Source organism: Primulina tabacum, chromosome 11, assembly GCF_025594145.1.
Source record: "Primulina tabacum isolate GXHZ01 chromosome 11, ASM2559414v2, whole genome shotgun sequence".
Classification (NCBI taxonomy): Eukaryota; Viridiplantae; Streptophyta; class Magnoliopsida; order Lamiales; family Gesneriaceae; genus Primulina; species Primulina tabacum.
The window spans coordinates 13,063,732-13,078,225 of NC_134560.1; the positions used below are offsets into that span (position 1 = coordinate 13,063,732).

Here is a 14,494-nt window from a genome sequence, read left to right on the forward strand (position 1 = left end):
TAGTTTATTATAATATAACACATATATTATCTAAATAATTAAAAAAAAGGATGAATTTAGGGGTAAAATAGGTATTTAATTAAATTTAATCAAAATTTGATTATAATTTGACATATATATTTATCTATTGATCCATTGATAAGAATCGAAATGAAAATGTTCTATCTAATAAAAAAAAACTATTTTATATGTATAAATATTTTATTTAACCAAAAGTTAATATACTGAAATATTTATTTATTCCTATACATGGATATTTGTTTCATTTTATGATAAATATTACTATTAGAAATAAGCATGTTTACAAGTGACCATTACGTATGATTCTTTTTTTAATTCAATAATATTACGTTGTAATACATTCAAAAATTAAATTGGTAGAGTTTATGTTAATGCAAAAATTTATAAATAATAAAAAATATACATTTATATATATAAAAAAGTTATTATTCCGTGTGAGACCTCGCACACATGGGGTGTAGATGTTAAACGAGGTTGAGTTTAACTCATCTCGAGGGTGTGGCACCAAATTTGTATCAAATAATCCATATTTATTTTTACATTTGTCCAAATGATTTTTTTTTATCTACCTCACACGTAAGAATGAATAAGGATCATTGGATGTAAGGTAGTAATATGAGATAGCTTATGAATATCATACTTATATTTTTTTACATATTTAAAACAAGGATATCCATGTAAATTACAAAACATATTAACTATGCAACACAATAAACGAATAAAAAACTATAATTTGAAAAATTGTAGTGTTTTTTTTCTGAGTTATTAGTACCATAAAGAGTAGAGAAATGTCCATGTATCAGTTGTTGCAGCTCCATCTTGATGTAGGCACACAGCTTAGATAATGGCACCAGCTGCATTTTTCATTTGCATTTTCTCCCTTGAACAGCATCACTAATCCCACAGTGAACCTGCAAGACAATTTTTGAATGATTAATCCATTTAATGATTCTATCAACACCCCTTTCCAGGGAAAACTCGAGATAGAGAGAGAGAGAGAGAGAGAGAGAGAGACAATCATGGATGGTGCCATTAGCACATCAACTATAAGGTTTCTGTCCAAGGTTAACTTGTCATGCTTGGATACAAGGTTCGGGGATAGTATCAGAGCTCACTAGTAAAAACACCAGTGCAAAGTGGAGCGTGGATTAGCCTATCTTTCAAACCTGAGGAACAATGTGTTACAAGCAAGGAGATGCATTCCAGGTCGAGTCACTATATTTAGCCCTCTACTTTCAACCCATGTCATGCCCCAAGGATGGTGCAGTCATGTTGTGTTCTGAAAAATGTGGGGTGAAGAATAGCTGAATGACAAGTTACAACTGGTGGATTCAGGAACGAATTTCGCATCCAACGAACCCACAAATTTAATGTATGGCAAATCCAAATTTATGAAGTGTCGCTGGTGTTTTTTAAATTCAGAGGGTGTTTCCATAATGAGGCTAACCCACAGGGGTTTCATAGTTAATTTGTGATAAAAACATAATGAGCCTGAGGCTATCATCCATTGTGTAGCAGTGTTTATTGTGCAAAGATATCCATTTTAAATGCGAATCTTACCAAACAATCAACAAAACTGTAGCAACAATCCACAAAATGACTTGGCAAGCTGTGTATTTGGACTTCAGATTATTAGCCGGAAGTCGGTGGCGTTCCACCCAACCAAACTGCGGCCTGAGCAGTAGTATAAAACCAAGGAGAAAACCGGTCAAAAACCCTCCGATGTGTGCAAAATTGTCAACGTGTGGGAGGATTCCAACCGCCAAGTTAATGCTAATAATCACCAGTAGAGTGAAAAGAGCTGCTACCTGATGAAACAAAAAGATTTGCAAAAATAAGAGAAATTCATGAATTATTTAAAAATCATGCTAAAATATGAATGCAACGAGCAAAATTGTGATGGATGTTTTAAAAAGGCTTGTGGCTCATGTTCTGAAACATTAGGTACTGAAATTAAAATGAAATCTAGATTCGAAAACCACTAAAAACCTTATTATGAGTATTGAATGTATGTCATTCTATAGCTAGTAAGGAAGATGCAATACAAATATATTTAAACCGTACACAGTCTAGACGCCGCTTTTCAATCGTTGTATCATATAAGTGACACTATAGTACGTCAAAATCAATCATTCTTAGTATATTTGATCGTATTAAATCAACAACACCGTTCTTTTACTGGGAAAAAAGAGATTTTCCCGCACTCTCCAACTAGAGGAGCGATGAAGAAGTGCATTAAAAATTGTTGAAAATAATAATTTGAGAACAGATTAGTAAAGGTCTTACCTTATTGGTATAAATAGTCCAGTTAGCAAGTAACTCAGATAGCATTGCTCCAAGAACTCCAAACAGAGCACCGGAGGCTCCAACAGATATACTCCTTTGAATAAAAAGGCAAGAGAGCATGCTCCCACCGATACCCGACAACAGGTAGGTTACCCCTACTCGTACTGCATGACATAATTCAGAAGCAAACTATAATTGGACCAAAGCATTATAGATGGGAATTGCAAGAAATTAATGAAACACATTTTCACTAAGCTAACATCAAGATCATCATCGATATTCTATGGATTTGTACACTATTCATTTCAAGCAAGGTTGGTAAATAATAATATTAAGAGATGTTTAATTTGTTTTACAAGTTTAATCAAAACAAAGTAGTAAATCAGATTGATGATGAATACCGAATCCAAATTGTTGCTCAAGGCGAATCCCAATAAACACCAAGCTCAACATGTTAGCGAGTAAATGAATAACGCCTGCATGCAACCAGATACAAGTTATAAGCCTCCATGCTTCATTCCCGTGAACCACCTTGTTCCACTCGAGAGCACCCATTTTTTCCAATCTACACAAGCGAGAGGTAGCATTATTTGAATTACTTTAAGAAAGGAAAGATGAACAGTTTTCAATATACCTTAAAAAAAACACACACACATAAAGTTCTACCAAACGGACGTAATAAGAATGAAGGATTTTTCCTTGGATCAAGCACTGATTTAAAACTATGTCCCAAGTACAGCACAAGGCAGGGATCTAATGACCCTTAAAATAATAGTTAGAAAATAGTTCTGAAATATCAAAAAGAAATAATCAATTTTCCAAATATAAATGATAAACTATTGCTTTGTTCACTTTGGTTGGGTCACAGAAAATAAATTAAAGAGGAATAGCACTTAGCAAAGAAAATAAAGAAGTTCCAATTTCAGGCATCCACTGATACATAAATGGCTTGGATTGGAATAAGCCAAGGAAAGTGTATAATCAGACCACAAACATCATGATTATTTTACGGGCTGTGTGATATTTCTGTTCCATGGATACCGATGGGAAGGAGTATTATTTAGCCTCCAAAATGTACTTCCATGAAGCCAAACACAAGGCAGCGATCACTAAATGATAATATGATTGCGAAATTCGAATACAGGCGATCAAAAATTCTCGCAGGAAGACCAGACAAAGAATACTCCTAGCAATTTCATCAATCATTGCATCACAAGTTTAAAGCATCCCATGATATGAACCCATAGACCATATGCACCCAGTAATTGACACAATAGACTCTCTCTGGTGAACATTAATTAACGCTTCAACATAAAACCGGTATGATCGAAACTAGAAGGTCAAAATAGGAACAACTAAATAATGTTTTGGAGCCTAAAAAAGCCACCTAGCCTTCTATCTTATCAATTGATAACTTCACAATCTCACAATTATGGAATGTCTCACTCATTGTAGCTTAGTTGAGTCAACTTGGTAACAGATTAATGTACAGCTCTGATAGCAATCTAGAGGGGATAAAACAGAAGAATTTAGCGTGTACGTAAAAACTTTTAACCAAGATGCGAAGAGCACTAATTCCAGATTATCACAAGCTGGTAAGAAATGATACTTACAACCCAGATAATTTTCAAAAGGAAAAACACAGTTAACAAAAGCAAAGAACCAAATCAAGAAAGTCAAACTAGCAAGAACAGGTCTACTGTCAATCATAAAACCTAAAAGCCCAAAAATCAACATTAATTAAACATCATAAACCAATCCCCTATCAAATTATCTCACTACAAAGATCATGAAATGTGTTCCAAAACAAAAAGAAATTAAGCCCCAAAAAATGTAACTTTAATCCAAAGTCAAAAGACAGCAGAAAAGTTACCCATAAATCACAAACAACGAAAGTAATAAACTTTCCAAAAGCCCACAATCAAGATTCATCCAAACTCCACCAAAACAAACAAATCAAGACCAAAACCATTAAATATAACGAAATCAACGTATCCATCAAAGAGATAAAAACAAGAAAAAGATGGGAGCTTTACGTTGAAGATGAAGGGCCAAAGAGAGGGTTTTCCCTCAGGGGCTGAAAGGAGAATCTTCCAAGAAACTTTGCAACACAACCGCCTTGAACCCCATTATTTTCCTTCGGACAATTATTAACAAGCATGATCACTATAAAAATGACAACATTAGCAACTATTATCATAGGCACCAGCCATGAAGTCCACTGGCTGTCCGAATACTCCACATCATATCCTCCTGCAGCTGCATAATAAGATTGCGAATAACCCTGGTTTCTGTTCTTTGTAGCTCCACCTCTTTCAAGATCTCCATTTCCCATATTTCTTCACACCTTCTTGCTTATATATAAACTGCAAACTCACTTCGAATCTCGTAAACAGATATCTATATCTTATAGTTTTTTTGCTGTATTCTGCGTCTATACGCGTGATGGGGAGGAGTGGCTTAGAAGTTGGGATGAACCGAAAACTTGAGACGAATGCAAGAATTGGTAAAGAGAGCGAGTGACATGAGAAGAAGTCTTTTTCCCCTTTAATAATTATTGATTTTTGGATGATTTCAATCGGAAGAATGGTGGTTGGAGTGTTAGGACATTGCGGGGATACTTCTTGTTAATATGTTTTTGTCAAATTGGACACTCTTGGAAATTCCCCGCATTCGATGCTCACTGATATTTGCAAAAGCAAACTTTATAACAATAAAGGAATATTGATAAAAACTCGTGTGACACGGTCTCTAGGATCGTATTTGTGAGACGAATCTTTTATTTGGATCATCCATGAAAAAATATTATTTTTTATGTTAAGAATATTATTTTTTATTATGAATATCGGTCACAGATTAGGATCCGTGAAACGGTCTCACGACACATGAAAAAATTCTTTTCATGTGCTTTAACAAATACGAGCAATTCTTTGTACATCCCAACAATGTCAAGTGATGAGTATACATACTCCTTTTTTAACTTTGTTTTGTTGTATTTCTTGTTTACCCATTGATACATAATTGAAATTGTTTTATGGAGTTAAAGCCATTTATGCGAAATAATAATCGAATAAAATATTTTTAAAAAAAATAGACGAGATAAAAGAAATTTCCAAATTCAAATACTCGCCTGATATATCATTTATACTTTCGTATTCGTAATCTATTGTCCAGTGTCTACTATGTTCGATTACAATTTATTGAGAATAAATTTTACAAGAACACAATTTATAATATTTTCTTCGTCTTAAATATAAAATTTGTATTTTTTTATTATGTTGTGTTTGTATTTAGTATTGTTTTCTCTATTTTATAACAATATATTCATATTCATTAAATACATTAACTACTTTTAATATTTTTTTTAGTATACTGATAAAACACTCATTAAATAAGATACATGGCAGTTTTTTTCATTCAATATGTTCTCATTCAACGAGCAAAATGAAAATATTTATTGTCTTTTCACGAGCTTCTTTGGACTTGGACTTTCCTTCGCTAAGTCCCAACAACTACTTTATATATCCGATGGTTCTAGTGATGCAAATTCTACATAAAAGAGAAAAAAAAACCATTATAATTTTCTAGGAAACTCTTAATATTTAAAAAAAAAAAACCATTACTAGGAAACTCATGGTGATTTGGGTAAATTGGGAAAAAGATCTCCAATTTAAGTTTAAACTTACGATTTACTCCTTAGACTTAAAATATTAGTTTGAAATCTCCAATTTTGAAAAAGTAATAAAAAATATCATTGATTTTATAACTGGACCAGAAATGGTATTAGAGCATACGTAAAATTATTTTAAATGTACAAAATTATTCTTACTATGTAATTAAATATTTGAGGAGGTGAATTTTCTCAATTAGTATGGATCCGAACACAAGTTCGAGAATTAATTATTTGCAGGAATTATTCCAATACTTTGGAATATTTGAAACCAAAAGATCTGACCATAGTTAGATATCAGAAAATGTAGAACTTATCATAATCCAAGAGGAAGAACACCTACAATGAAAACTTTCAAAATAGCTCACATCGAGCTAATAAAGTTTAAAGATTGTAATTGCTGGACATGTGGAGCAAGAGGTTATAATTCGATTAATTGTTCAAAAAATGATATAAGTGAAGAAGTTTTGAGTCAAGATGAATCTGATAGAACATAATCAAAATCTGACTGAAGATTAGGTGTTTCGACTTGAAACACATGAAGATTTTTTCGTCTGGTTTCTTTAGTCAAACAACAATATCTCATAACGTAGTCCAAAATATCATGAATGAAAATCATAGCCTTCAGAGAAATCAACGATTCTCTACAGGACATGTAGAAAAATTCTTATGAAATATTGGCCTAAAAAACAGAAAACATCACCTAATCTAATATATAAGTTTTCTATAAGGAAATGTCAATTCAATGGAAGTTGCGAGAAACAGAATGAAGATGCAATTAATTCTTTATGAAGAAATTAAAGAGAAATTTTAAAAAAATAAAAATAAAAGTAGCACGAACCATGTCATCGATTCATATCGGAGCAATTCATATTATAATAAAATCTACTTTTAAAGAAAGAATAGATTCACGCATTGATATTGTTATATACGATAAAAAAAATGGGTAACCTTCAAAATTCAATACTGAAACTATCTCATGTAATCTCTGTGCAGGGAAAATTGTAGGAGTAATTTATCCAAGAATTGCCTAAAACCTCGCAGATCGAGATTTCAGCCGAACTTTGACATTGCATCAAAATTTCAAACAAAAAATGATGATGAAATAGAGTAACATACCATATTCTATTACCTATCAAATTTCATATGCTATATCTAATACACATCATTCAATTATTAGAAATGAATTTATTGAAATACCAGAAATATTTTGAAAAATTTATCCAGAAATAATCGAGTTTCCTTTAATGCAGAAAAAAAATATTCAAATTCAAGACTAATCAATTCTACAAAGAAATCAAATTGTTAAACTGGAACCATGAAGATTATATTTCAAGGACGTGAAATAACAAGTCAAAGATGGAGGAAAACACATGTCCAAGAAGTCCAACCATGAACAATTTTTTTTCAACAACATGAAAACTTAGATGTCCGGAAGGATGGAATGAAGTCGAAATAATATTTGATATTATAAGACAAAGAAATCAATTTTCTAGTACTACTAAATACTATTTGAAACAACCTATGATAGAAACTTACCAAAGAATGAATAATATCGGAAATTGGAAGTTTACATCAAAGGAATCCCAGATAAAGAACAAGATCAATTGGTTTCTGGGCTAGAGTTTCTTCAGGAACACAAACATTGAAAACGACTAGAGAATGAAATGAAATTCATGGCAGATGAAAGAATGTAGAATATCCAATGATCACGAGCCCATTCTCGATATACATTCATGTTGGGTGCAATAATTGTCCCTGCTTAGTAGAACGATCGAACCGTGGTGTTTGAACTGATGTGCGGTTTAAAAGATTTGAGTTTTATCATTACCACAAGCTATAGCTTTTGGTAAAGCGGCAGACGTTCGGTACTAAAATGGTATCAGAGCCAACATCACGGGTTCGATTCCCATTGATCGTAAAAAGTGCAATTATGGGGAGGGGACTGTTTGGTGCAATAATTTTCCCTGCTTAGTAGAGCGATCGAACCGTGTTGCTTGAGCTGCTGTGTGGTTTAAAATATTTGAGTTTCACCATTACCACCAGCTATAGCTTTGGTAAAGCGGCAAGCGCTCGATCCTATAACTCCAGTAGAGATGTTATATGAACAATATAAAGCAAAATATTTTGTTGTTTTTATTGATTCAGGGACATGAATATGTACAACAAAAAGATGAGTTTTTCAAAAATATTGGAAAAATAATTACCTCATATTGTTGTGTGATATTTCTCTATAAGAATCTTAATCTTATGTAAAAAGATTAAGATGACAGAAATATTAATCAAAGGTGCTAGACAAACAGCTTGACATAAGGTAAAAACACCATCGATTTATTTTCATGATACATGATACATGAGTTGATATTATGTTAGGAAACAATTTCCTACACATGTTTAATTCATATATACAAGAAAAAGAGACTAGAAGATTAGTGTTTACAATACCATGTATTCACAAAGTGAGTATAGAGACTAAGAGAGGCATTTTATAGAAAATTATCAATCCATTTATAGAAAACATCACCTAATCTAATATATAAATTTTCGATAAGGAAATGTCAATTCAATGGAAGTTGCGAGAAACAGAATGAAGATGCAATTAATTCCTTATGAAGAAATTAAAGATAAATTTTAAAAAGCTAAAAATAAAAGTAGCACGAACCATGCCATCGATTCATATCGGAGCAATTCATATTATAATAAAATCTACTTTTAAAGAAGGAATAGATTCACGCATTGATATTGTTATATACGATAAAAAAATGGGTAACCTTCAAGATTCAATACTGAAACTATCTCATGTAATCTCTGTGCGGGGAAAATTGTAGGAGTAATTTATCCAAGAATTGCCTAAAACCTCGCAGATCGAGATTTCAGCCGAACTTTGACATTACATCAAAATTTCAAACAAAAAATGATGATGAAATAGAGTAACATACCATATTCTATTACCTATCAAATTTCATATGTTATATCTAATACACATCATTCAATTATTAGAAATGAGTTTATTGAAATACCAGAAATATTTTGAAAAGTTTATCCAGAAACAATCGAGTTTCCTTTAATGAAGAAAACAAATATTCAAATTCAAGACAAACCAATTCTACAAAGAAATCAAAGTGTTAAATTTGAACCATGAAGATTATATTTTCAAGGACGTGAAATAACAAGTCAAAGATGGAAGAAAACACATGTCCAAGAAGTCCAACCATGAACAATTTTTTTTTCAACAACAGGAAAACTTAGATGTCCGGAAAGATTGAATGAAGTCGAAATAATATTTGATATTACAAGACAAAGAAATCAATTTTCTTGTACTACTACATGCTATTTGAAACAACCTATAATAGAAACTTACCAAAGAATAGACAATATCGGAAATTGGAAGTTTACATTAAAGGAATCCCAGAGAAAGAACCAGATCAATTGGTTTCTGGGCTAGAGTTTCTTGAGGAACACAAACATTGAAAACGACTAGAGAATGAAATGAAATTCATGGCAGATGATAGAATGTATAATATCCAATGATCATGAGCTCATTCTCGATATACATTCATGTTAGGTGCAATAATTGTCCCTACTTAGTAGAACGATTGAACCGTGTTGCTTGAGTTGATGTGCGGTTTAAAAGATTTGAGTTGCACCATTACCACCAGCTATAGCTTTTGGTAAAGCGGCATGCGCTTGGTACTAAAATTGTATCAGAGCCAACATTAAGGGTTCGATTCCCATTGATCGTAAAGAGTGCAATTATTGGGAGGGGACTGTTGGGTGCAATAATTTTCCCTGCTTAGTAGAGCGATCGAACCATGTTGCTTGAGCTGCTGTGTAGTTTAAAAGATTTGAGTTGCACCATTACCAAAAGCTATAACTTTTGGTAAAGCGGCAAGCGCTTGGTTCTACAACTCCAGCAGGAATGTTATATGAACAATATAAAGCAAAATATTTTGTTGTTTTTATTGATTCAGGGACTGGAATATGTACAACAAAAAGATGAGTTTTTTCAAAAAAATGGAAAAACAATTACCTCATATTGTTGTGCAATATTTCTCTATAAGAATCTTAATCTTATGTAAAAGGAATAAGATGACAGAAATATTAATCGAAAGTGCTAGACAAACAGCTTGGTATAAGGTAAAAACACCACCAATTTATTTTCATGATACATGAGTTGATATTATGTTAGGAAACAATTTCATACACATGTTTAAGTCATATATACAAGAAAATGAGAATAGAAGATTAGTGTTTACAATACCATGTATTCACAAAGTGAGTATAGAGACTAAGAGAGGCATTTTATAGAAAATTATCAATCCAGTTTCGCAGCAAGCGTGATGATGAAGGAAAACTTTTGTACTCAAAAATAAATTATTCTAGACGGTTTGGAGAAACAATGTTCCAATTGAGAGCAGATAAGGATCTCCGACCAAAAGAAATAGAATTCCTCAAGATAGCTCTAGTACATAATGATGCAGAGTTAAATCAAAAGTATCTCTAGAAGACGTCAAGAAAAAGATCAAAGAAAATTACAATGAAGATCTCTTGACATGGTGAGATAAAAATCAACTCAAAGCCATCCCTAAAATCAAGGAAGTCAAAGATTATGAATTTGTCAGATACAAGCCTATCTCAATTAACATAATTGAACAAAACGATATGCATATTATTATCAAGGAACATCTGGATTGTGGTTTAATCAACGCGAGAATTTCACCATATAGTAATCCGGGCTTTTTTTGTAAGAAATCATGGTGAGATAAAAAGGAAATAAATCCAGATTAATTATTAATTACCAGGAGATTATTAAGTTTTTTGAGTTCGATGAGTATTTTGCACCTAGTAGAGAATATTTAATTATTTGTATATACAACGCTAAAATATTCTCTAAATATGATTGTAAGTCTGGTTTCTATCATATTCGGATGCAGGAAGAAAGAAAAAAATTCATACCTTTCTCTACACCACGAGGACACTATATTTGAAAAGTTTTACCAATCGAATTGACTAATTCATCCAAGATATTTCAAAGAAAAATAGATAATCTATTTAAGCATTATTTCAAATTCATGTTTGTCTATATTAATGATGTTTTAATAACATCTAAAAATATGGAAGAACATATCAAACACTAGAGATTTTCTCTAGAGTTTTTAAGAAATAAGGACATGTTTTATTTGAAAATGAAGCAATCATTGCTACAAAAAATATTGAATTCTTTGGAATATAAATCGATGAGTCTAAAATAATTCTGCAATAACATATAGTGGAAAAGTACAGAATTTTCGAGATAAATTAAAAGAAAAGAAACAACCACAAAGTTTCTTAAGAGCTATTAATTTTTCTGGGTTGTTTATTAATATCCTAGCAAAGCATAGAAAATTGTTTAATCCATTACTGCAGAAGAACACACAAAAGAGCTTAGCCAACTAAAGGAGATTTATAAAAATCTTTCAAAAATGGTTATTTCTCAAGATGAAGATAATTTGGTATTATATACAGATATCAGTGATTATTGGCGAACAACAGTTTTTTTGAAGCTCACACTAGATGGATAACAATCAATCCATGCAGATATTGGAGTGGTATATTCTCAGCAGCAGAGGCCATAAGATGACATATCAACGAAAAGAAATTTTATGTTGTAAAAAGGAATTTTGAAAAATAGCTATTATTTTTACTTGCAAAGAAATTTGCCTTAAAGGTTGATAACATAAATGTAAAAACTTTTTTGAAAAATAAAATATAATCTAAACTCGAGAAGACTAGATTATTAAGGTGACAACCTTTATGTCAAAGTTATTTTTTTAATTTCTGATTATTAAATCTCGTGAAAAGATTCTTTCAGATTTCTTAACAAGAGATGAACAACGGTGATATCGATGCCATCATAAAAATGCAGAGACATTTGAGAGAACACCTAAAAATGCTTCAAAACGAGTTTAACAAGTTTGCTCTAAATGCAGAAGTTGTGATAGGCTACAACAAGCCGATAAGAAAATTTTCTATACTCAAATTACATGGTGTTTACAGGCTTATACACAGATGTGGTCTGTAATGCGAAGGCCTATTCTCGAAAGCATTAAAAAGCCACTAGTTTCCCAAAACACAGAGTTTTTGAGTACAAAAATCTATTTGTAGCAGGAGATTGAAATACCCCTAGCACAAGTGTTAAGTAGAGATCATCTCCAGATGAGTCGACAAACAAAATTGAAACTCCAGATCTTTATCTCAAGTCCTCAAGTCAACCCTTCAACTCGGGGATTGAAGAGAAAAAGATCGACCTTAGACCTCATACAAACAAGGGTAAATAAAAGCCTATCTCGATTACATAATTGAACAAAACGATATGCATATTATTATTAAGGAACATCTGGATTTTGATTTAATCAAAGCGAGAATTTCACCATAGAGTAAAGGACCGTGTGTGCTAGTGACTTCGAAGGTATTTCGTAACAACAGTTTCCAATGAGCTTCAATAGCTCGTGTTCTAAGAATATTAACACCGATGAATTAAATCGAGTTTTGGTTTTAAAACCAAGCGGAAGAAACTCGAAGTAATCCTTCGTGAAGAATACTGATATATTTAGAAAACATTTTAACTTATGTAAACTGACTAACTGAAATAAGACAGATTAGTTTTTGCATTCTTCAGTTCAGTTACGGTGACAACTGAACTGACGAATACTCCAACTGATCAAAACAGTTTGAAAACAATAGTTAATCAGTTAAATACACAAGATATGTTTATGAATGTTCGGAGACTTCAAGTGCTCCTACGTCACCCCTTCTATCTCCACGGATAGGATCCACTAGAAGACTTTGATTTATACAACTACTTGTACAAACCCACTCAGCTAGGACTTACACTACTTCCTAAACTGAACTCCTAACTACGACTGAAGGCAGCACCTTCCAGCCAACACTTCTTTAACGTCTATGTGTCAAAGACTACATACATAAGTTTAACGTCTTTGTGCAAGACTGTTTTTGAGAGTGTTTTTGTGTGTGAGAACTGAACAAGGATGTTCTCACACACTGAGGAAAATACGCTTCTAATCTAAGCTGATATATCTGTGAAAAGTTCCCTCGACTGGGCCGAATGCTTCTCTCTTTAAGCTGATATGACTTTGAAGCGTGCCCTTTCTTTTCTCTCTTGTGTTGTGTGTATTTTTTCGAGTCTTCACTGATCTTGTTTTTAAATAGGCGGGAAAACTGATCGTACAGTGAGGCTCATTGGTTGTATCCGTTGCATCTTGAATTTGTTTCTTGGAATTTGTGTCTCGACTTTTCGACTGCCCTTCTGAAATGTTTTGTCTTTTAATGTTCTGATGCAACGTCCATTACTGTCCTTTGACTGGGTAATGGCTTTGTACCTTCACATACAGCTGGATTCCACTTGAAAGAGTTTGTTTTTATTCATAACTGAAAGATTCTAACTGATGCTTCGAACTGGTCAGTTGAACTGATCTTTCAGTTGGGCTGGTGAAATCAGTTGACTCGTGAGTTGAACTGATTTCACGCTTGTTCAGTTGGACTGATCAGTTGGGTTTCTTCATCAGTTGAACACTCCTTCGGCTGGCCAGGCTTCTGAGGTTTTCCTGCTGAATTACCTATCAATTGGACAATCAGCTGGACTGCTCATTGACGTAATCAGCTAGACTGATTCATTTTGTGCGATCAGTTGAGTCTTTAATTTTGCGATGTAAACATCTCGTAAGTGATCCTAGATGCTGTACACTAAGGTAGATCATTAGTAACATAATTAACAGTTTTGTTATCACCAAAATCAAGATTGCGAACTTGAAAAGTTCCAACATATAGTAATCCGGGTTTTTCTTGTAAGAAATCATGGTGAGATAAAAAGAAAATAAATCCAGATTAATTATTAATTACCAGGAGATTAATAAGTTTTTTGAGTTCGATGAGTATTTTGCACCTAGTAGAGAATATTTAATTATTTGTATATACAATGCTAAAATATTCTCTAAATATGATTGTAAGTCTGGTTTCTATCATATTCGGATGCAAGAAGAAAGCAAGAAATTCATAGCTTTCTCTACACCACGAGGACACTATATTTGAAATGTTTTACCAATTGAATTGTGATAGGATCGATTAACGTGTCAAGAGTGTTTAGAAGGGGGGGTTGAATAAATACTCTCAATTAATATTGGTCTTATCGAATTTTTGAGTTCAGTTTGGTGACAAACTGATTCTCGGAATCTTGTTGGTCAATATCAATCAGTTAAACTGAAGTAGTTGCGGAAGGTAACTGACTGACAGATAGAATACAGAACTGAAATAAAATACACAAGGATTGTTTCTGGATGTTCGGAGAATTCAATTACTCCTACGTCACCCCTTCTATCACAAGGATAGGATTTCCACTAAAAGACTTTGATCCAATACAACACTTGTACAGACCCACTTCAGTTAGGACTTACCCACTGCCTAAACTGAAACTCTTAGTATTACAAAATGATCTCTGTACGTAACTGATCTTAGCACTAT

General features: G+C 32.7%; 1 protein-coding gene across 1 annotated transcript; it reads right to left on the minus strand.

Moving 5' to 3' along the window:
- Positions 1-642: 642 nt before the first annotated feature.
- On the minus strand, positions 643-4,927 carry LOC142518150 (RHOMBOID-like protein 2). The gene is made up of 5 exons (XM_075620856.1): positions 4,344-4,927; positions 2,709-2,872; positions 2,308-2,471; positions 1,582-1,829; positions 643-932 (listed from the first exon to the last, which is right to left on the minus strand). Exons 1-5 carry the CDS (start codon positions 4,640-4,642, stop codon positions 821-823), a joined length of 987 nt encoding a protein of 328 aa, XP_075476971.1. The 5' UTR covers positions 4,643-4,927; the 3' UTR covers positions 643-820.
- Between the last annotated feature and the right edge of the window lie 9,567 nt (positions 4,928-14,494).